Source organism: Carcharhinus amblyrhynchos, chromosome 6, assembly GCF_965287045.1.
Source record: "Carcharhinus amblyrhynchos chromosome 6, sCarAmb.v2.hapA, whole genome shotgun sequence".
NCBI lineage: Eukaryota > Metazoa > Chordata > Chondrichthyes > Carcharhiniformes > Carcharhinidae > Carcharhinus > Carcharhinus amblyrhynchos.
Genome location: NC_137329.1, coordinates 125,214,817 through 125,239,723, shown reverse-complemented (window position 1 = coordinate 125,239,723; position 24,907 = coordinate 125,214,817). Strand labels below are relative to the sequence as shown.

The window sequence follows — 24,907 nt, the reverse complement described above, 5'->3', positions numbered from 1 at the left end:
CTGGGTTTGATTCCTGGCTTGGGTCACTGTCTGTGCGGAGTTTGCACATTCTCCCCATTTCCGTATGGGTTTCTTTTGGGTGCTCCGGTTTCTTCCCACAGTCCAAAAGATGTGTTAGGAGCATTAGCCATGCTAAATTCTCCCTCGGTGTACCTGAACTGGTGCCAGAGTGTGGTGACTAGGGGATTTTCACAGTAACTTCATTGCAATGTTAACGTAAGCCTAATAAATAAACTTTAAACTTTAAGGAGAATCACGTGTGTATTTTGGAGGTTAAGTGTGGGAATGATGGGGATTGGTTCTCTGGGGTCATTGTGACAAAGCAGTATCAGTCAGAGCAAGGAGTTACAGGGCCTGACACTGATGAGAATCCAAGATTTAGGGCAGGATTTTCTCCACCCCTCTGTGGTGTGTTTTGGAACAGCAAAGACAGCCATTGGCCAGTGGAGGGATCCTCTGGCCCTGCTGCTATCAAAGGGGCTTCCCACTGTTCACACCCCCTGCCGCTAGGGAACCCGTGGTGGAGGCAGAACCGGAATATCCCACTGGTGGGAATGGTCGGAAAACCCCCGCCATTAGGCTTTAACCCGAGAACTGGGATGATTGGATGTTAGTTGTGGGCTAGAATTTGTCAAATGGAGTGAACACAGGATCACAAAAAGGACCAGGAGCAGAAATAGGCCATTGGGCCCCTTACACCTGCTCTGCTATTCAATAAAATCATGGCTGATCTGATTGTAGCCTCAACTCCACTTTCCAGTCTGCCCCCCATAACCCTTGACCCCCCGTAAATCAAGAATCTATCTAATTTGACCTTGAATATATTCAACTACCCAACTTGTACTGCCCTTTAGGGAAGTGAATGCCGCAGGCTAAGGATTCCCTGAGACAGAAAGAAATTCTTAATCTCTGTCTTAAATGGGATACCCCTAATTTTTAAACTATGTCCGTTATCTCCAGACTCCCCTAAAGGTAAAACATCCTCTCAAAATTCAACCTATCAAGTCCTCTCAGGATGTTATATATTTCAATAAGATCATCTTTCATTCTTTTTAGCTCCAATGAGTACAGGCCCAAATCTCATACGATAACACCTTCATCCCAGGGATAAATCGAGTGAGCCATCTCTGAATCTTTCCAATTGACCAGATCCAATGTCAGTAGTCCTGTTGTAAATGGTGTTGGATGATTGGTCGGTGCAGGCTTGGAGGGCTGAAGGGCCTGTTCCAGTGCTGTAATTTTCTTTGTTCTCAAACACCTGAGTGGAGAAGGAGCTCCACAAATATCCCCATGCATAGTGGTGGGGGAATCCAGCATTTCAGTGCAAAAAGCAAGGCTGAAGCCATTGCTGCCATCTTCAGGCAGAGTGGATGATCCACCTTGTCTTCCTCTTGAGGCCTCAACATCACAGGTGTCAGCCTTCAGCCAATTGAATTCACTCCACATGGTATCAATAAAATAGCTGAAGGCACTGGATACTGCAAAGGCAGTGGGCCCTGATCACATCCCAGCAATAGTACTGAAGGCTTGTTCTCCAGGACTTGCCATTCCCCGAACCAAGCTCTTCCAGTACAGCTGACATCTACCCAACAATGTGGAAAATTGCCCAGGTATGTCCTGTACACAAAAAAACAGGACAGATCCAACCTAGCCAATTACCGCCCCATCAGTTTACTCTCGATCATCAGTAAAGTGATGGAAAATGTCATCAACAGTGCCACCAAGCAGCACTCACTCAGCAATAACCTGTTCACGCCTGCTCAGTTTGAGTTCCTCCAGAGCCATTCAGCTCCTGACCTCGTTACAGCCTTGGTTCAAATTTGGAAATAAAAGCTGAGCACGAGATGAGGTGAGAGCGACTGCCCTTAACAGGAAGACAGCATTCTACTGAGTAGGGTATCAAGGAACCCTAACAAAAATGGAGTCAACGGCATTCCGGAGGGAACGCTCAGCTGGTTGAAGTTATACCTGGCACAAAGGAAGATGGTTGTGATGTTGGCAGCCCATTGTCCCAGCAAGTTGCTGCAGGAGTTCCTCAGGGGAGTGTCTTAGGCCCAACCATCTTCAGTTGCTTCATCAATAACCTTTCCTCTGTTATAAGGTCAGATGTGGAGATGTTCACTTATATAATTGCTCAACTTTCAACACCATTTGTGACTCCTTCAACACCGAAGCAGTCAGTGTCCATATGCAGCAATATCTGGACAACAGTCAGACTTGGACTGACAAGTGACAAGAAACATTCACACCACATGCCAGGCAATGACCATCTGTGACAAGAGAGAATCTAACCATCGCCCCTTGATATTCAATGGCATTACCATCACTGAATCTTGGGGTGATCAATACCTTGGAGTTTGTCATTGACCAGAAACTGAACTGGACTAGTCATACAAATACTGTGGCTACAGAGGATAAGGATTCAGCAGGTACTAACTTAACTCATGATTCCCCAAAACCTGCCCACCACCGAGAAGTCAGGAGTGGGATGGAATACTTTCCACTTACCTGGATGGGTGCAGCTCCAATAACACTCAAGAAGCTCAACACCTTCCAGGACAAAGAAACACTGCTTTCTTGGCACCTAATCATTCACTCCCTCCATTACCGATGAACAGTGGCAGCCGTGTGTACCATTTACAAGATGCACCACAAGAGTTCACCAAGGCTCCTCTGACAGCACCTTCCAAACCCACGATGTCTACGACCTGGAACGACAATAGCAACAGAGACATGGGAACATTACCACCTACAGGTTTCCCTCCAAGTTAATCACTGTCTTAGTTTATATTGTATCACTGTTATATCACTGCCCCTTCACTGTCGCTGGGGTCAAAATCCTGGAACTCCCTCCCTAACAGCACTGTGGCTGTACCTACCCTTCAGGGATTGCAGCGATTCAAGAAGGTTCTCATCACGTTCTCAATTGCAATTAGGGATGGGCAATAAATACTGAGAAAAAACAAAGAAAGATACAGCACAGGAATGGCCCTTCGGCCCTCCAAACCTGCACCGACTATGCTGCCCGACTTAACTAAAACACCCCACCCTTCCGGGGACCATATCCCTCTATTCCCATCCTATTGAAGTATTTGCCAAGATGCCCCTTAAAAGTCACTATTATATATGCTTCCACTATTTTTCCAGGCAGTGAATTCCAGGCACCCACCATCCTTCATGTAAAAATCTTGCCTCGTACATCTCCTTCACACCTTGCCCCATTCATCTCAAACCCGCACCTTAAGCCAGTGATGCCCATATCCTGTGAATGATTTAAAAAGAAAGTATGGGGGCCAAATCTGAACACAGTTCTCCAGATGTGGTCTTACTATGGCCCTATACAGCTGTTACAATATTTCCTTACTTCTATACTTGATTCCCCTTGCAATAAAAGCCAACATTCCATTGGCCATCCTAATCACCAGTTGTACCAGCATTGTGATCTCTGTACCAGGACACCCAGATCCTTCTGTACCTCAGAATTCTTCAGTCTCTCTCCAATTAAATAAGGTACTGACTGCCAAAGTTGGCAAGTTCACATTATCCCACATTGGCTACATCACATCCCACATTGAGTACTTTTCCGATGTACTTCCCTGGACACCCTGAGGTTGTGAAAGGTGCAGTATAAATGCCAATTGTTCTTTGGTGGGAAGAAGATGCCCATGTTCTGTTATTAACTCCCAATGGATGAGGGTTCACACAGAGGGAAGGAACCTTCGCAATGCACCCTATAAATCTGTAAAACGTACACAATTTCTGCACTGTGATATTGATGAGCTTTGTGACAGAAAGTATCAATTTCCTTCCCATGACCTTGAATCCAGCTGCTGGTTTGGGATAAATTCCCTGGGAATAGTTCCACTTCCATGTATAAAAATATTAACTTAGCTTTATTAACGACAGTGCAGCTGCATCAACAGAGGGGAGAGGCTCCTGTGAGGTTCTTTTTAGATTTATTGTCAAGTTGTCATTCATTAAGAGTTGGCCAGATCATCAATACAAATTCTTGTTTGAGAGAATTACAGTGGGACTCTTTTTTTAGCAAGTATTTTTTTAAGGCAATGTATTCATAATTGGCAGACAGACAGGTGCTGGAGATAACGGAACAAAAGCTTTATATTTGCCAGAGATTTATTATTCTTCGCAGAGTTGAATTAAAGTCCACTATGCTGAGAGGCATGTCTTCTTTCCCAAGCTCCCCGTTACCCTGGGGCAGTGTCGAGTGGTTAACTCTGTTTAGACAAGAGTTTAGTGAGTGTTGTGAATTCTCATAAATTCAACAAATTTTTGGACGTCTAACCTCATTCAGAGTGACCACAATACTGGGTGTTCGGGGCTAAGGCATAAAAACTGCTGTTTGACAAATGAGCAGGTCACTGTAAAAGACTAATCAGAAGCTTTTCTCACTGCCCTCTTGTCTATTCTTTGGCTGACCCGCTGCTTACCCCCGAAATGTCAATGCAGCCAGTATCAGCAAAGTCCAGGCGAAGAAATTAAGATTATAAATGGCTGCAGACAATTAAATTAGTTGGTCTAATTTTAATTTTTGCCAGTTCTCATTCGCTTCTCCTTTCCCTTCTCCTCCTGTTTAATATTCCCCTCATTAGGAATTATTTGCTGCCTTCTTTTTTTATTAGAATTTATACTTGGCTGTGTGCTTCTCCAATCCCCTTTGACAGATCCCTGCTCCATCCATCTGATAAACAATGGGATTTCCTATGAATAAGTTAAAATTGTTTCATTAGATTTATAGTTGATCGCTAATTAAGTTTTGCATTGACTCAGATTGACAGATGAATTGTTTAGTAATTTGGTAAACCCAGGCAGTTGTATGCATCTAGGAGTGTTGTACATTCATTCAGTCTGGTGATCACTGCACTCCCACCAAGGCATATATTCTTCCTCACATCAGGAGACCAAAGCTGCACACAACACTCCAGGTGTCTCTATGAACAGTATGTTTTGTTTGTATAGCGTGCAAGAAGCAATACTTTTCACTGAACGTTAAAGATGTGACAAGAATAAATCGAATCAATATCAAAGGTGTGGCCTCACCAAGGCCCTGTACAGTTCCAGTAAGACATCGTTCTCCCTGCATTCAAGTCCTCTTGCAATGAAGGCCAACATACCATTTACCTTCTTAACTGCTTGCTGTATCTGTATGCTTGCTTTCAGCGACTGTTGTACAAGAACACCCAGGAACTGTGTACATTGAAATTTCCCAATCGATTATCATTTAAATAACACTCTGTCATATTCTGTTTCTCTGTCTAAAGTGGATAATTTCACATGTATCCATTTTAAACAGCATCTGCCACATATTTCCCCACTCACTCAACCAGTCTATATCTTAGTATTGTCCTCATCACTTATATTCTTATCAAGTTTTACATCATAGCACGAGCATAAAAATACAAGATGCAGTTGTTGTCAACTCAGCACCACAACCCATTCTGGATTCTTGTGCCAGCCATGCTCAGTTAGTCCTACTTTGATCCCTGAGTTAAAAAGTTGTGGGTTTAAATCTCACTCCAGTGACTTGAGTACAACAGATTAGTTTGACACATCAGTGCATTACTGAGGGTCCCCTGTGTTCTCAGAAGGGTCATTGTTTGGATGAGATATTAAGCTGTGGCCTGACTGTTCTCTTACACGGACATACAGGATCCCGTTGGCACTATGTCAAACACCGGTGGAGTTACAAAGAGAACAAAAAAGAACAAAGAAAATTACAGCACAGGAACAGGCCCTTCGACTCTCCTAGCCTGCGCTGCCTGGTACATTCAACCTGTTGGGCTGCATTATGATTTTTTAAAATTCATTTGTGGGACATGGGCATCACTGGCTGGCAGCACTTATTGCCCATCCCTAGCTGCCCTTGATACACAGTTGAAAATCAACCACATTGTTGTGGGTTTGGAGTCACATATAGGCCATACCAGGGAAGGATGGAAGATTTCCTTCTCTAAAGGACATTAGTGAACCACATGGGTTTTTCTGATAATTGACATGGTCACCAGTAGGTTCTTAACTCCAGATTTTTAAAAATTGAATTCAAATTCTACCAGGATTCGAACCCAAGTCCTTAGAACATTAGCTGAGTTTCTGGATTGATATTTAGCAATAATACCACCAGGCCATTGCACCTTGACAATCAAATCATGAGGTGGGACTCGCACACTACCTACTCTGCCACAAAACCTCCTTCTTCATTATACTTATTCTTTTATCTTTTTGGGTAAATCACCATTTGTGCTTTGCGAGAATCCCGAGGGCAGTAATGTGAAATGAATCTGAGGGATAAAATAAAGCCGTAGCCCAAAGTACAACATTAGGATCTTGCACAAAATGGATACGTTATATTTCTGAAGAATATAAAGCTCATCATCATATCTGGAAAGTCTTGATAACTTTTCTAGACATATCTTTGAGAAATAATTAAAATGCAAACAACTTTTGCTGCGTTGGAATTCTGAACCTTTCCAACTCATTTGGAAACTAGTTTCACAATTCCATCTGTAATAAGTCTTTGGCGACAGAAGTCTCTTCATCAAAATCCCAATTCCAACAGTAGTACACAGAGTGTTATCAGTCAACAATCTATCTTCACTTTCAGGAGCGCCAGAGGAACTGATACTCCTGGTGAAATACAAGGAAGATCCCAGAATTAGCCCCTTAATCAGGTAGTTCACATTCCAATAGGCCAAGCTCAATGGTCTGATTGAAGTCATCACACCATCTGCAGGTGGGTCTTTCCACTTGTCCCAAAACCATAAAATTCCGCCTGAGGTCAATAGACTTTCCATGGCCTGCCCTTCGCCCACTCGCGGGAAGGGAAGACTCTGGGCTTTGACTCAAAGTTGAAACTGGGTGAGGAAAGCTCTGTTTATCACGATGGTACGTGAGTGGGTGATAATCCCCCTCCAGTGTTTGATAATAACCTCACCATCAAGAACTATTTGTGAGGAGGATTGACAGACCTGCATTGGTCACATGACAAAATGAATAATATTAACAAAAATATCTCCCTCTTTCTTTCCCCATTTTCCTCCTTTCTCAGTTCCATGGTTCCCTCGGACAATTCAAGATTTGGATAGATTTGCGAATCAGATCCTGAGCTATGGGTCAGAGCTTGATGCGGATCACCCAGTAAGGAACTTATTTCAGTAAAATAAACTGTATTGTACAATGAAAGAGAAGTAAGATTGGCAGGAGGTAAATGTGGGGGGAGTGCTGCATTGTCAGAGGTGCTGACTTTTGGGACATTAAAGTGAGGTCCGTGCTCTCAGGTAAGTATTAAAGATCCCACGGCACCATCACAGAGAACAGCAGGGCCGTCTTTCCATTGTGACTCTGCTATGCTTCAGTTTCAATTCATAGATCCTCTCACACAGAGCTCCCCCCTCCTCACAACTCTCTAATGTATATACATACAGGCAAGTGAACATAAAGACACACACAGTCACATAAAAGCACAGGTTTGTACAGATATGTGTACATACACACTACATATCACACGCACACATAAAAACACACACTGATATGTAGACACAAACAGATACATATATCAATGGCATGGTGGCATAGTGGTTAGCACTGCTGCCTCACAGACCAGGGACTCAGTTTCATCCTTGGGTCACTGTGTGGAATTTGCACATTTTCCCCGTGTCTGTATGGGATTCCTCCAGATGCTCTGGTTTCTTCCCACAGTCCAAAAGACATGCTGGTTAGGGTGCATTGGCCATGCTAAATTCTCCCTCAGCGTACCCGAACAGGTGCCAGAGTGTAGCGACTAGGGGAAATCTACAGTAATTTGACTGCAGTGTAAGCCTGCTTGTGGCACTAATAAGTAAACTTTATTAGATATAAATGTGTACGCACGCACATTTATACATACACAGATACAAATGTGCACACATACGCTGACACACATGCAGGTATCTACGTACACACACACACACACACACACACACACATATAAATGTGTATACACACAAACAAATGCAAATTACAGACAGCTGTAGATTTTGAGATAAGTTGCTTTTCATGATTAAGGTTGTGGAATTTTGCCAGTACAGTACAAATTGCTGCTATTAGAGTGTAATTGATGTAATATAATAAGATATAATTACTCTTCTTTATCAAAATGCATTAGGTTTTAAAAAGGGGTATCTTTTTCAGATTGACAACATTATCATTATGCATTTGGTAAATTAGATAGTGACTGATTACTCTGATTCTACATCCGGGCATGCAGTTCCAAAGATGTCAATCAAACATGCTGCCTCAGTTACTCAGCCTCTCATTTTAATGATAGAGTGAGGGTCTGAACCTCTCCACTTGTGTTATATTCCCAGGGTTTCACAGACTCAGTGTATCGAGCTCGCAGGAAGGAGTTTGCAGACATTGCATACAATTATCGACAGTGAGTACAACAAAAGCCAATGAACCTTCACCTGTCTTGAGTATACTGAATTTAGGGTATATGAAATGGCTTTGACAGAGCAAAGACAGAGAGAGACTGTCCTCTGGCAGGGGTGGGGAGTGGTCGGTAACCCAAGGACACAGACTGAAGACAATTGGTAAAATAAACAGGCAGGAGGTGAGGAGTTACATCTGTTTTATGCACGGCAGCTTGTGGTGTTTTGGACTGCGCTGCCTGAAAGGACGGTGCAAACAGATTCAATAATAACTTTCAAAAGGGTCAATTGGATAAACACTTAAAAAGGAGAAAACTTAACAAGGTTGTGGGGAAAGTGGAATGAACTGATAACTCTCTCGATGAGCTGGCACAGACATAATGGGCCGAATGGCTTTTACCTGCGCTGCAAGATTCTATGATTCTATAATAAAACGCTTGCAAATAGCTAACCCTGCATCCCAAATCCAGTTGTGGTGTTTTTTTTCTCCTTTGACTAGCAGAACTGAATGGAACTACAGCTATAAATATATTTATTATGCAAGCAGTCTTTGTTGTCTAATTGCTCAGCTTAATCAGACAGAACTACAAAGGCACGGACACTGAATGATGCGGCTGTAAGCAATCTTCATCATAACATTGAAGAGGTTGGAATTTACATTTAAGTGGGGACTGTACACGATATTGTAAAGGCTACTGATGTAATTCACCTTTTATTATTCCACTTTTATTCTATCACAGCTGTGCTGAGCCGTTTACATTCTGTGCACCACCACCTCCATCCTCACCCTGCTCAATGAAACCAAAGGAAGTAAACTAGACAGTTCGTTGAAAAGAAAGTCCCCCGTGAAACCTTTCCGGCTTCTCTCGAAACTCGATAGGGTAGTTTTTCACAGTGGAAATAATGGACCAAATGGCCTCCATCCTGCCCAGTTGTAGTAACTATGCAGATGTGCCAAGGACAGAAACTAGCAGCTGCCCATTTTGTATTCCGCCTGTGACTATAGAACCAGGGGAACAGAAAGAGTCCATTCAGATATTCCAATTGGTTAGCTTATGAAGAGAGATTGAATAGACTGGGTCTGTACTCGTTAGAGTTTAGAAGGCTGAGGGGGGGGGATCTTATGGAGACTTACAAGATAATGAAGGGGCTAGATAGGGTAGAGGTAGAGAGATTCTTCCCGCTTAGAAAGGACAGCAGGACTAGAGGGCACAGCCTCAAAATAAGGGGGGAGGGGACAGTTTAGATCAGAGTTGAGGAGGAACTTCTTCACTCAAAGGGTGGTGAATCTCTGGAATTCTCTGCCCATTGAAGTGGTGGAGGCTACCTCGTTGAATATATTTAAGTCACGGGTAGATATGTTTCTGATAGACAAGGGAATTAAGGGTTATGGGGAGAAAGCGGGAAAGTGGAACTGATTCACTTCAGATTTGCCATGATCTTATTGAATGGTGGGGCAGGCTCGAAGGGCTAGATGGCCTACTCCTGCTCCTACTTCTTATGTTCTTATGTTCAATGTCCAATTAGATCATCATGGCTGATCTGTTCCAATGTTTAATTAGATCATAGCTTACAAAGTTTGACAATTGCCCCTTAGTGTCAGGGGAATTAGCAGAGTAAATGGTTGGGGTTAAGTGGATAGGGCTTGAGTGAGATTGTTATGGGTGCAGGCTCAATGGGCGAAATGGCCACCTTTTGCACTGTGGGGATTGTATGATTCTATGATAGCTCATCTGTACATCAACTCCATTCATCTGCCTTGCCCCACATCCTTTGATGCCCTTACACAACAGAAATCTACCAATTTCAGCCTTCAAGCTCCCAGTGACTCTACTCCATGTTCTGGATCCCTCCACCAGGAGAAGCTCGCTAACATCCTTTAGGGAAGGAAATCTGTCGTCCTTACCCAGTCTGGCCTACATGCCCTCAGAGCAATAAATGCTGGCCCAGCCAGCGACACCCACATCACAATGAATCAATTAAAAAAAAAAGTTTCTGTGTATCTACCATTTCCCTGTAACATTTTAAACCTCCCCATCAATCCACTCATCAATCTTCTAAAATCAATGGAATAATAGCAAAGTTAAACTGCCCATTCTCACAATTTAACACTTTTAACTGTGGTGTCATTCTGCTGGTTCTGTATTGCACTGACCCCCTTCCTCAGTGGGAACTGAAGGATGAAACTGACTTGTGACCTTCCTGGTGTTATGATCACAATAGTCAATAAATTGGGAGAATCATGAACCAAGTAAGCTGATCTCTATGTGCACTGCACTGATATGCACTTTATAAAAATTACTTCATTCACAGGTTGTGGGTGTCACTGGCAAGGCCAGTATTGGTGGCTGACACGTATAGTCCTTGGGAAGGAGGTGGAGAACCACTGTCTTAAACTATTGCTGATCAAAGATGTGTGGGTTAGGTTGATTGGCCATGCTAAAATTGCCCCTTAGTGTCCTGAAATGCGTAGGTTAGAGGGATTACTGGGTAAATATGTAGGGATATGGGGGTAGGGCCTGGATGGGATTGTGGTTGGTGCAGACTCAATGGGCCAAATGGCCTCTTTCTGCACTGTAGGGCTTCTATGATTCTATGTGATCGCTATGTTGGGGAGGATGTTCCAGCATTTTGACCAACAAAGTGAAGGAACAGTGATATAGTTCCAAATCAGGGGAGTGTGTGGCTTGGAGTGGAATTTACAGGTGATGGTGTTCCATAGGCTGCCAAACGTGTCAGTGGTAGAGGGGGTGAATGTATTGAGGATGGAGTACTAATCAAGCGGGCTGCTTTGTCCTGAATGGTATGGAGCTTCTTGAGTGTTGTTGGAGCCGCACTCATCCAGACAGGTGGAGAGTATTCCATCATATTCCTGGCTTCTGCCTTGTAGATGGTGGACAAGATTTGAGTTACTGTCCAGTTCTTGTAACCAAAGCATTTGTATGGTGGGTTCAGCTCCATTTTAGATCAACAAAGATTTGCTAGTTAGGTGGATTGGCTGTGCTAAATTGCCCTTTAGTGTCCCAAGATGTCTAGGTTAGATGGATTAGTCATAGGAAATATATGGAGTTACAGAGATAGGGTGGGGGTGAAGGACTGGATAAGATACTCTGTCAGAGAGTCAGTGCAGACTTGTAGGGATTCTATTACACTATAAGAATAACCCCTACTCATCAAAATCTGCGGGAAAATAGTGTCCGTGTGTTCAGAGTCCATTCAGAGATTCTATCACAGTATTCACATTAATTTAAATATTTAACTTAAACTTACATTTCATAGAGGCAGCAATTTAATTAAAAAGCATATTGATGTCCAGCCACAACGGATCACAGAATTGTTACAACACAGATGGATTAAAATAGCCGAGGATACTGTATACTTAATTAACTGCGTTCTCAATCTGTTCTACCACCTTCAATGACTTATGCACATACACACCCAGGTCCCTCTGACCCTGCACCTCCTTTAGAATTGTGCCCTTTCTTTTATATGGTCCTTTCACATTCTTCCTATCAAAATGTGTTACCTTATATTTCTCCACACTGAACTCCATCTGCCACCTATCTGCCCACTCGACCAACTTGTCTTTGTCCTTTTGAAGTTCTACACTCTCCTCCTCACAGTTTGAAATGCTTCCAAGTTTTTTATTGTCTGAAAATTTTGAAATTGTTCTCTGTTCACGATGTCTAAATCAGTGATGTATTAATAACAGAGTTGTCGTGATGGGAGACTTCAATTTCCCAAACATCGACTGGAATATCCCTAGGGTAAGGGGGTTGGATGGGGAGGAGTTTGTTAGGTGTGTTCAGGAAGGTTTCCTGACACAGTATGTGGATGAGCCTACGAGGGGAAAGGCTGTACTTGACCTGGTCCTGGCGAATGAACCAGGGCAGGTGATGGATCTCTCGGTAGGGGAGCATCTTGGGAATGGTGACCATAATTCTATCTCCTTCACAATTGCATTGGAACGAGATAGGGTCAGGCAGGCTAGGAAGGTGTTTGTCTGGAGTAAGGGGAGATACGAAGAAGTCAGGAAGTTACTTGGACAAATAAACTGGAAGGAGGCGTTCTTAGGGAAAAGTACCGAAGGAAGGTGGAGGATATTCAAGGAATGTTTGTCTGGAGCTATGCGTGACAACGTTCCAATGAGACAAGGGGGTTTTGGTAGGTCGCGGGAACCGTGGTGCACGAAGGCTGTGTTGAACCTAGTCAGGAGGAAAGGGAAGGTGTACAAAAGGTTCAGGGAACTAGGAGAGGTTAAGGATCTTGAGGAGTATAAGGACTGTAGAAAGGAGCTTAAAAGGGAAATTAGGAGAGCCAGAAGGGGTCATGAGAAGACCTTGGCGGGTAAGATTAAGGAGAATCCCAAGGCCTTTTATAAATATGTGAAAGGTAAAAGGATGAGAAGAGAAGGGATAGGACCTATAAAAGGTGAAGGGGGTAAGGTCTGTGTGGAACCAGAAGAAATGGCAGAGGTGCTTAATGAGTACTTTGCCTCAGTATTCACGGTGGAAGCTGATCTGGGAGATTTTGCTACGGATTTGCAGCAGATGGAAAAGATTGAGCTTGTGCATATTAAGGTGGAGGATGTGTTAGAACTTTTGAATTCTATCAAGATTGATAAGTCGCCGGGACCAGATGGGATATACCCCAGGATACTGTGGGAGGCGAGGGAAGTGATTGCAGAGCCCCTGGCGATGATCTTTGCGTCGTCAATGGAGACGGGAGAGGTTCCGGAGGATTGGAGGGTTGCGGATGTAGTCCCTATTTTCAAGAAAGGGAACAGAGATAGCCCGGGAAATTACCGACCGGTGAGTCTGACCTCAGTGGTTGGTAAGCTGATGGAGAGGCTTCTGAGGGACAAGATTTACGACCATTTGGAGAGGTTTGACATGATCAGAAATAGTCAGCACGGTTTTGTCAAGGGCAGGTCGTGCCTTACGAGCCTAGTTGAGTTCTTCGATAATGTGACTGAACACATTGACAAAGGAAGTGCCGTGGACGTGGTGTACATGGACTTCAGCAAGGCGTTTGATAAGATCCCCCATGCAAGACTTCTTGAGAAGGTGAGAGGGCATGGGATCCAAGGGCCTTTGGCCTTGTGGATCCAGAACTGGCTTGCCTGCAGAAGGCAGAGAGTGGTTGTGGATGGGGCTTTTTCTGAATGGAGGTCAGTCACCAGTGGAGTGCCCCAGGGATCTGTTCTAGGACCCTTGCTGTTTGTTATTTTCATAAATGACCTGGATGAGGAAGTGGAAGGATGGGTAAGTAAGTTCGCTGATGACACGAAGGTCGGTGGTGTTGTGGATGGTCTGGAAGGATGGCAAAAGTTGCAGCAGGACATAAATAGGATGCAGGACTGGGCGGAGAAGTGGCAGATGGACTTCAACGCGGATAAATGCGTAGTCGTCCATTTTGGCAGAACCAACGGGATGAACGAGTACACTATCAAGGGCAGGAGTCTTGGTAGTGTTGAGGAGCAGAAGGATCTTGGGGTCCGGGTCCACAGGACTCTTAAATTGGCCTCGCAGGTGGAAGAGGTGGTCAAGAAGGCGTATGGTGTACTGGCCTTCATAAATCGAGGGATTGAGTTTAGGAGTCGGGAGGTAATGCTGCAAGTTTATAAGACCCTTGTCAGGCCTCATTTGGAGTACTGTGCGCAGTTCTGGTCGCCTCACTATAGGAAAGACGTAGAAGCTATTGAAAGGGTACAGAGGAGATTTACAAGGATGTTGCCTGGACTGGGAGGCATGCCTTATGAAGTTAGGTTGAGGGAACTGGGTCTCTTTTCCCTGGAGAGACGTAGGTTGAGAGGCGACCTGATAGAGGTTTATAAAATGTTGAGAGGAATAGATAGGGTGGATTCTCAGAGGCTATTTCCCCGGGTTGAAATGGTCGCTACGAGAGGACACAGGTTTAAGGTGCGGGGAGGAAAGTACAGAAGTGATGTTAGGGGTAAGTTTTTCACTCAGAGGGTGGTGAGTGAATGGAATCGGCTGCCGTCAGTGGTGGTGGAGGCGAACTCGCTGGGGTCTTTTAAAAGACTTCTGGATGAGTATATGGGGTTTTATGGGATTGGGGGTTATAGATAGGTGTTGATGTGATCGGCGCAACTTGTGGGCCGAAGGGCCTGTTTGTGCTGTAGTGTTCTATGTTCTATGTTCTATGTTCTATGTATATCAGGGAAGCCTTCATCCTTGGCAGTCCCTCAGGGTCAAAGATGACTTGCTTTCACACCGGGGAGGTATGTTCTGTGGTGGCTGAATAATCCATTCCTGGAGCCACAGACACTGCCACAGGTTTGGTCAGTGGTGTTTGATGAGGGGTGGTGGGACGCTCTGGTTGCTGCGGTCTCTCTCCGCTGTTTACACTTGGCCTGCGTGATGCCCAATCCTGTAAATGATGTAAAAAAGCAAGACTCCTAATATCGATCCTTGGGAAACTCCCTGACAGACCTTCCTCCAGTCCAAAACCAGCCATCGAACGCTACTCTCTGTTTCCGGTCAACTGTCTTTCTGTTTACTTTGTACTTTGCTGATTTTGTTCTTTCACCTATTTCCTCACATTCTGGTTAATTGGCTCAATTTCATCACCAGCCAACTCCACATACCCAGAACTCTTCTTCAATGGGAAGGCAATGGTCTAGTGTTCTTATCACTAAACTATTAATCCAGAAACTCAATTAATGTTCTGGGGATCTGGGTTCAAATCCCACTACAGCAGATGCTGGAATTTGAATTTTTAAAAAAATCTGGAATTAAGAATCTACTGATGACCACGAAACAATTGTCGATTGTCAGAAAAACCCATCTGGCTCACTAATGTCCTTTAGGGAAGGAAATCTGCCATCCTTTCCTTGTCTGACCTGCATCTGAGTCCAGAGCCACAGCAATATGGTTGACTCTCAACTGCTGTCAGGCAACAAGGGATGGGCAATAAATGCTGGCCAGCCAGGGACACAGATATCCCACGAATGAATAAAAAAATCTGCTAATTAATACAATTTGATACAAAAATCCATAAGGTCCCTCAATGCCATACTTTTCCCTTCAAGATTTCCTTCCCTCACAGCATTCCTTTTCTAAGTTGGGCCTAATTGTTCTTTGACACTAACATCAGTTGCAGCATCTGATGTAGAAAGGAAAACATTTCAAGATCCAGACTGACACTAACTACCACGTGTGCGTATCAGCAGATTTGAAGGGACAGGTATGAAATAAAAACAACATCACATCTAAGTTTTGGCTGATGAGTAGCATGTGATATTTGCATCACATTAGTGCCAGACAGTGACCATGTCCGACATGAGACCACACCATTGCCATCACGGAATCTGGCACCATCAGCCTTCTGGGAGGATGCTTGGGAGTGAATTTGACCAAGCCAAATAAAAACTGTGGCTACGAGAGCAGTCAGAGGTTGGGAATTCTGTGGGGAACTCACCTCCTAACTCTCCAGAGCCTGTCCACCATTGACAAGGGGCAAGTCAGGAGTGTGGTGGAATACCCACTGCTTGGATAACTGTAAAGTTGGAGTGGTGATGTCAGGAAGTGTTTCTGGTAATGGAAACCTGGAATGCTGTGTCCCCAAAAAACCCATTGTTGCTGCGGAGGGAGTGGGGGGGGATTGTTTACAAATTTCAAAACTGAGAATGATAGAGTTCTGTTGGGTAGGGATACGGAGTGGAGCTTCAGGTCAGCCATGACTTGGTTAAATGACAGTCGAGGTTTGAGGGTGTGAATTGCCTCTTTCTGTTCCTTTGTTCTTAGAAGTGTATTAATAGATCGTGCAGGAACTGGAGCAATTGGAGATAACATTCTCTCAGCTTGCAGCCCCTTTAATGTTAGCATCATGTAAATTTCTCTTTCTTTCCTGGCAAAGTGGCAATGTGATTCCCAGAGTGGAATATACGGAGGACGAGAAGAGAACCTGGAGTGTTGTATTTCGGGAACTGAAGACACTGTACCCAACCCATGCCTGCCGCGAATACAACCGTGTGTTCCCATTGCTGGAGCAATACTGTGGCTATCGGGAAAATAACATTCCACAACTCGAGGATGTCTCCAATTTCTTACACTGTGAGTAACAAGCTGAAAACTAGAATCTGAATTTAAGTGGCATCTTTAACAGAGTAAAACATCCTAAGGCTCCTCACAGGAGCCATTTTCAGACAGAAATTTGGTAGAGTTTCATCAGGGGATCATAGAATCCTACACTGCAGAAGAAGGCCATTTGGCCCATCAAGTCTGCAACAATTACAAACCCACCTGGCCCTATCTCCTTAATCCTACACATTTACCATAGCTAGTCCCCTTGATGCTAAGGGGCAATTTAGCATGGCCAATCCACCTAACCTACGCACCTTTCGGACTGTGGGAAGAAACTGGAGCACCACACAGACACGGGGAGAACATGCAAACTCCACACAAACAGTGACCTAAGCCAGGAATCAAACCTGGGTCCCTGGCATGTGAGGCAGCAGGACTAACCACAGTGCCATCATGCTGTCCCTGAAGATAAGTACTAAAGCTTTGTCAAGGAAGTAGGTTATAAGGCCTATTTTAATGGAGGAGAAGTGGGGAGGTAAGGGAAGAAATTCGGAAGCTCGGGTTTTGCTGATGTGAAAGTATGAGATCAGAAACCCCACGGTACAGTCTAAAGTTAGACTAGATCCCAACTATTCACTACTTTGGCATTAATGTGGTGATAAGGTGTTTCACTCCAACTGCAATTCTACTGATAAACTAGGAAGCTTTAATCAAAACAAACTTTGTTTAGCAGTACAATTCAACTGTAATAAATGAATTAGCTTAACTTTTAACAATTGAACTATGCTTAAACCTGACAAGATACAATTCTTAACTGATATCCTATCCTTATGAGCTCCAATTCAATTAATCTTCCTCTGACAGACTTAAATCCCTCTTCGAAATTAGTTAACAGCACAAAGGTACTAGTAATTAGATTGCCAGTCCTAGAAGACTACATCTGCAGAGAGAGTCAAAGAGAAACCACTTGCTTCTTTCAGGCAGAAATTGACTGTTTTAGAAAAAGAAACAGTGTAGCTTCCCTGTAATCTTAGCTCTTCCCATTAACACATGACTCTATTTCTGTCAATCAATCTAATCAAACTCTACTCCAACCCTAAGGAAACCTAAGTAGACACAAATGCATTAACTCTGTTTAAACAAACATATTCTGAGCTAAAATCAGTCATTATCCTGCATTCTCAACATCTAAGCTGCCTGTTGTAGATAAATAGGCACCGTATAAAACAGAGCTAACTTTCAAACTTACCCTTTACAAGAAGCATGATAAAAATACATTTTTTATAGGCACAGTATCATCACACTGAAGACATGGCTGCCAATAGGGAAATGATTAAAATTGGGTCTGTGTAACAGACCACAATTGCAGGATGCAAAGATCTTGGAATGTTGTAGGACAAGAAGAGGTTAAAGAGATAGAAGGACAAAGCCATGGAGGGATTTCAAGAACAGGATAAGAATTTTAAAATAGAAGCATGGGAAGGCAGGATCCAATGTCAGTGGTCAGTGAGTGTGGTGGTAATGGGTAAATGGGATTTATTGTGACAGAGAGAACTTGGTCTGATGGAGATTTGTGTGTAAGAGTTAGACTTTTCCAGAATATCATTATGGGTAAAATGTGAGATTCAAATTGGAAAATTAAAGTGACAAAAGATGTGATTCCTCCAAAGATCGAAGCCTGGCCAACCGGGTTTTTATGGTATTGATTTTAGTTGCTAATTGAAGGGGAAAATGTTTTAGAGACAAACAGAAAGTGATTCCTGCCTTTTACTTGATGGTTTAAAGCTTGCTCGGGATTCCGTCTGCGTCCTGTGGCTGGTCTCCTGTCCTCCCGAGATTTCCTGGCAGGTCTCGCATTCCGAGTCTTTCATTCCACACAGTACATCCGACATGGATTGGAACCAATGTACACACCAGAACCGTAAGTTCAGGGATTCGATGGACCCTATGGTCCTAAGTGTCTTCTCTTAATGGAGCAGCATTAACATTAGCAGCAAAATAAAACCTTAGAACTTGCTCAGTGAAGTTATTCCATGTGTGTTTGAAAGGGTCAGCAATCTCAATATTGCGTTGTTCCCATAAGTTGACATTAAAAAAAAGCTGAAAAATTCCAGCTACTGGCCTGGAATTACCTCATTTTTCCCTACTCCTCTTCTTGAATAAAGGTATTCAGGATAGACCATTTAGGACAGAGATGAGGAGACATTTCCTCACCCAAAGAGTGGTGAGCCTGCGGAATTCATTACCACAGGAAGTATTTGATGCCAAAACATTGAATGTATTCTAGAGGTGGCTGGATATAGCACTTGGGGCAATTGGGATCAAAGTTTATGGGGAGAAAGCAGGATTAGGCTATTGAGTCGGATAATCAGCCATGATCGTAATGAATGGTGGAGCAGGCTCGAAGGGCCAAATGGCCTCCTTCTGCTCCTACCTTCCATGTTTCTATGTACCACGTTAGCTGTCCTCCAGTCTTCTAACACTTTTCCCATATGCTTCATTTCTACTATGCAAGTAATAATTGTAGTCAGGTCAACCTTCCACTTCCTCTTTTCTAGAGAAAAGAGTCACAGATTGTTCAATCTTTTCTGATTGTTAAATCCCTTCGCTTCTGATATCATCTTAACGGATATATTTTAAATATATATATATTTATCCTGCATCTCTAAATCATTTTTGGAATATGAGAACTGTTACAATACTCAATGTGACAGAAGTTTATAGAATTATGAGGGGAATAGATAAGGTGAACTGTTGGAAACCTTTTCCCAGGGCAGGAATGACAGTCACAAGAGGGCACAAGTTCAAGGGAGGGGGGGGAAAGGTTCAGTGGAGATGTACGGGGGAAGTTCTTTGCACAGAGGGTGGTGGGGGCCTGGAATGCACTGCCAAGTGAGGTGGTTGAGGCAGATACATTAATGACATTTAAGACTAATCTGGATAGACATATGAACAGGCGGGGAATAGAGGGATACAGGCGATTGATCTTGATAGGACATGATCAGCGCAGGTTTGGAGGACGGAAGAGCTTGTACTGTTCTTTGTTCTTTGTGTGGTTAATCAAAGCTTCGATATAAGTTTAGCATAACCACGTTGCTATTCAGTTCTATCCCTCTAGAAATCAGCCCAGGTGCTTGACTTGAATTCTTAAGGCCTTATTAACTTAGGTCCTACTTTTAGTGATTTGCTTAACAATGTCCCCTGTCTCAATAAGACATTAATGATCTTACCCTTTAATATGTTGCATCCCACCTTTAGGGACGCGTGTCACGAGTTGCTGGGACATGTGCCACTCTTTGCCGACCCAAAATTTGCCCAATTTTCACAGGTCAGTGCATCATGCTTCAAATTACACCCCAGAGCATTTAAAAATATAAGTGTGAAGAACGTCACTTTGAAGAGGCTGAGTTTTGCTGTCTCTCATGCTCTCGTGTTTTTTGTTCATTCATAGGATATGAGAGGCAAAGGTAAGATCATTCTTTATTGACCACCCCTAATTGTCCTTAATCCAGTGTCTCGCTAGGCCATATCAGAGGGCAGTTAAGAGTCAACCACACTGCTGTTTGTCTGGAGTCACGTGTAGGCCAGATCGAGCAAGAATGGCAGATTTCCTTCCCTAAAGAACATTGGTGAACCAGATGGGTTTTAATGAAAAATTGCTATTTTTTTAAATTCCAGGTTTATGTATTTAATTTAATTCCCTAGCTGTGGAATCCTCCTGGTGGAATTTAAATTCAAGGCTGTTGGATAATTGGTGCAAGTCTGTGAAATACTAGGCCAGTAACAAAACCACTAAACCAATATTTCCTTGACTTCCTCATCTGTGGAGAACATGAGTGAGGTCAGTTTGTGTTGTGCCTCAGCTGCAACTCGACAGCCTTGGTCTTGCTGCTAAATTTGTGGAACCCATTTTCGTAGGCACCCAGTTGGCATTAGATGCCCTTGAATGTGCTGAAGAAACCCTTGCTGAGACTAAGGGCTGAATTTTCAGGATGGTGACTGCTGGGTGCACACCATCCTGGGAGTTGGTGGGGGTAGGATCACCACCAGCCCTGACTAGCTCGCTGCCATTTATACTCAACTAAGCATTGATTGGCAGCAGGATGGAAGTACAACCTTGGAGACTTGTTGGCAATCTCCAATCCCTCCAGGCACAGTGCTGCAGTAGCCAGAAGATGTACTGCCACGCTGTGTCTCAATCTGAGTCCCAGTCCCGATGTCAGAAGGGTTGGAGATGGGCTGGGAAGTCGGGAGGGGGCTGATCTCAGGGAGGCCAGAGGGGAGAGGGCCAATGCTTCCAGTTCCTCCGGGGAAGGGTGCCCAAATGTGAAGGGGTCTTCAGCTTGAGGTATCCCCCACCTGCCTGAGGAGGAGATTTCTAACATTTTCAGTTTCCCACCCTGACCAACGCCTGGCAACCTAAAAATTGAGGCTGGGCAGGAATGTCTACCTGAGGTCCTGCCTGCTCCATCGTGAAATTACGTCTGGGTCAAGGTCCTGGGAGTGAATCCTGTCCGCACTATTTTACCCAACACCACCTGCACATCCCAGTCCCCCCACTCCACACCCATCTCAGAACCTGTGTAAAAATCCAGCCTAACAGCCCATTTGAAAAGATGATAAAGCATAGGGGAAAGAGGTGGAGGGTTTGTGGTGGCACGGTGGCACAGTGGTTAGCACTGCTGCCTCACAGCGCCAGGGACCAGGGTTCAATTCTGGCCTCAGGTCACTGTCTGTATGGAGTTTGCACACTCTCCCCGTGTCTGCATGGGTTTCCTCTGGGTGCTTTGGTTTCCTCCCACAGTCCAAAAATGGGCGGGTTAGGTTGATTGGCCATGCTAAATTGACCCTAGTGTCAAGGAGATTAGCAGGGTAAATATGTGGGGTTATGCGAATCGGGCCTAGGTGGGATTGTGGTTGGTACAGACTCTATGGGCCAAATGGCCTCTGGATTGAAGGTCCCTCATTCCTTGCTTTATACTTTGTCATTGGGAGATGTATGAGGGAATTAGCCCAACAATAAAAGCAGAACACTGCAGATGCTGGAGATCTGAAATAAAATTAGCCCTAGTATCTACTCCCACTGTGCAGATCTCAGCAGAAGAAGTGCTGAAGGAAAGATTTACCCACCTATACTGTTGGGAAGATGTGTGTAGCTCAGTGAGTCCCATGAGGAGATTCTGAGTCTTTTATGGTTTAACAATGTATTCATTAACTACAAACTAAAGGTGTTGTTGCAGTAACATTGAGATGGCAAAAGGCTCTTCACTCACCGGGGAATGGAGTTGTTTGGGAGAGTTGTGGAAAAAAACCTAGAATAATTTACTATACCACAAATAGCGGGCACACTGGATAGCTTTCTTTCCAAATGGGAATCTTCACCTGACTTGCATTCTAGCTGGGATACACCTTTCACTAAATGGATGTTACTGAGTACTCCTTGTTTTTCTTCCCTGTTGACTCCTACAGGAAATAGGACTCGCGTCCCTGGGTGCTCCAGATGAATATATTGAGAAGCTGGCGACGGTATGTAGGAAGTCTATTTATTCCTATCAGCCTGCAATTTAAATGACGCCAATTCCTAATGGAATTGAGATAAGCAGGTGAGAGGGAAACAAATAGGAAGAACAAACAACGTACAAAGAACAAAGAACAACACAGCCCGGGAAACAGGCCCTTCGGCCCAACGAGCCCGCGCCACCATTTTAACATTATGAGTCCCCTCTCCACCCATGACCCTTGTCTATGTTTATGGCATTCCACATTGAGTGAAGACTAATTTAAGGACAATTTGTTACACCAATCAGCCTAAGGGCGCATCTTTGGGGTGTGGAGGAAACCGGAGCACCCAGAGAAAACCCATGCAAGCACGGGGAGAATGCGCAAACTCCCACAGGCACCGGCCCAAATCCATGTATCTGCACAGCAAACAGTGATAGTCACTGAGCTGTCGTGTTGCTCAGCAGCTGGTCCAGTCTAAGCGTACACTAACGACATGAAGTACTAGACTACTCTCGAAACATCCAAGAGCAGCCCTCGTACGACCCATCGCGTGTATGCCCCTTGTTGGACAACAAGGCGGACCGATATGCTGATGCGTTGAGATTAAGAGACTCTTGTACAACGTAAACACCAGCATGAACCACTTGGGCAGAATGGCCTGTTTCTGGGTGCAATGCAAATCTATGTAATTCTACACCCATCTTCTGGTTGGCACATAATAGGTATGGAGGCACCAGAGACATTGCAAAGAAAGATTTACCAGAATGATACAGAATCAAGAGCTTAAGATCATAAGGCATCAGAGGAGAAGTAGGCCATTCGGCCCATTGATTCTACTCCACCATTCAATGAGATCATGACTGATCTGTTACATTATTTTTATTCGGAAAGCTTGAAAGCTGGCAAGGGCGGAGAACATAGTGAAGGAGTAGGGGGAGGGTGTTGGGTCAGAGGGCACTGTGGAGATGGAGGAATGGGTGTGGGAGCAGAGGGAAGAATGTGGGATCAGAGGGCAGGGTGGGGAATAAAGAACTGGGTGTGGGAATAGAGAGAAGGGTGGGAATGGAGAGAAGGGTGGGGATGGAGGGATAGGTGTGAGATCAGAGGGCAGAGTGAGGATGGAGGGAAGGGTGTGTGGATGAAGGGAAGGATGCAGGGATGGAGGGAATGGTGGAGAAAGCGTACATCAGGAAAAGATTGTGGGGTGATCTGATTGAGATCATTAGGAGTTTGTTAAGGTACAATGGATGAATGATGTTTACAGTTCAGGAATAACCAAAGCCCAGGGACCATAAATGTAAGATGGTTACCAATAAACTCAATCTGAAATTCAGGAGAAATGGTTTTATTCAGAGAGACATTAGAATGGGGAACCCACAATAACAGAGGAGTGATTGAGCCAACAGATCAATGAATTTCTGGGGAAAGTTTATAAGCACATGAGGGAAAAGGAATAGAAGGAGTTGTTTTATTTTATTTGACTTTGGGCACTGCTGGGTCAGCATTCACTTCATATCTCTAATTACCTTTGAGAAAGTGGTGGTGAGCCACCTCTTGAACTGCTGCAGTCCATGTAATGGAATGATTCCTACAGTGCTGTTAGGGAAAGAATTCCAGAATTGTGACCAACAATGATGAAGGAATAGTGATATATTTCCCAGTTGGGATGGTAAGTGACCTGGAAGGGATGTTGATTAGGTTTGATGAGGAGGGCTAAGAGGAAGCTCGGTGGGGCAGGAACTCTGGCATGGACTAGTTGGTTAAGTGGTTGTTTCTGCAAATACATTGTAATATTTTTAAATGATTGATTGTAAAATGTACAAAACTATAGTTAGCATGATTAAGAATGCTGCTCCTGTGATGTACCAAAGTATTGCTCTTGTGCTTCCTATCCCAATACATAGAGGGTTAAAAACTCCCTGAAAATTGTCCATTTGCTTTGATACAGGATAGCTCTAGAGTAGACATCGAAGCTGATTATTTTGCATCAGTGAGTTTTAAATGTTTGGACACAGGTGGAAATCCTAGCAGATTGGTAAAATGCTACAGTATGAAAATAAGACTAGATCTGATCACATCAGGGGGAAGGAAATCCCTGCAGTCTCCAACCCTAGGCACTGCACTGATCTGAGTCAGTGACACAGCACGGTGCTGTCCACGGAGACCAGCTCGGCATGGAGCTGGAGGCAGGAACCGGTCTGCCCCAGCAGGGTGAACAGCGCATCAGGAGCAGTGCAGCTCTATGGCGGAAAGTCATTGCACTCACTCCAAAGCCTCTGGTGAATTGAGGACAGTCTTGTGTAAACCATTCCTTAGCAATTGGGTTTTTCACCAATGTAAATTCTCACTGGGGTGGCCTAAGGTTGAAAGGCCTGACAGGATGCTAGGGGGAGTTGGTGGGTAGGGGGGTGGGTGTGTTGGGGGTGGGGGGGGGGGGCAGCTGTTTTGTTTTTTATTCATTCATGGGACATGGGTATCGCTGGTTGGGCAGCATTTATTGCCCATCCCCAGTTGCCCTTGGAAGGCAGTTGAGAATCAATCACATTGTTGTGGCTCTGGAGACCAGACCAGGTAAGGGTGGCAGATTTCCTTCCCAAAAAGGACATCGGTAAACATTCATGAGATGCAAATGGTGTTCACATCACCAGCCATTGAGAAGAGCGACCCGGTATTAACTCGCCATTGGGAGAATTGTAACATGATTTTACAGAGAACTTCCCTGCTCCCGTTAGATTCACTGCTCTTTCCTACAACCAAACCTGCCATGGGTGGGATGGGAGAACTCTGCTCGTTTTAAATTTCTAACTTATTGAGTCTTCATTTCTGTAATTCTTAAGATGCAACACAGGAAAATGCATGCAAATTGCAGATTGTAGAGAAACGCAGTCTTGAGGGAAAATCTCAACATATATATTTCAAGTTATAATACAGTTA

At 44.1% G+C, this 24,907-nt stretch overlaps 1 protein-coding gene across 1 annotated transcript in view; it reads left to right on the top strand.

Moving 5' to 3' along the window:
* pah (phenylalanine hydroxylase) overlaps window positions 1-24,907 on the top strand; it is a 51,115-nt gene that overhangs the window by 14,604 nt on the left and 11,604 nt on the right. The window contains exons 4-9 of the mRNA XM_080191784.1: window positions 7,064-7,152; window positions 8,361-8,428; window positions 16,305-16,501; window positions 18,257-18,392; window positions 19,730-19,799; window positions 21,941-21,997. Coding sequence (XP_080047910.1) covers window positions 7,064-7,152; window positions 8,361-8,428; window positions 16,305-16,501; window positions 18,257-18,392; window positions 19,730-19,799; window positions 21,941-21,997 — 617 coding nt within the window. The remainder of the gene's footprint in view (window positions 1-7,063; window positions 7,153-8,360; window positions 8,429-16,304; window positions 16,502-18,256; window positions 18,393-19,729; window positions 19,800-21,940; window positions 21,998-24,907) is intronic.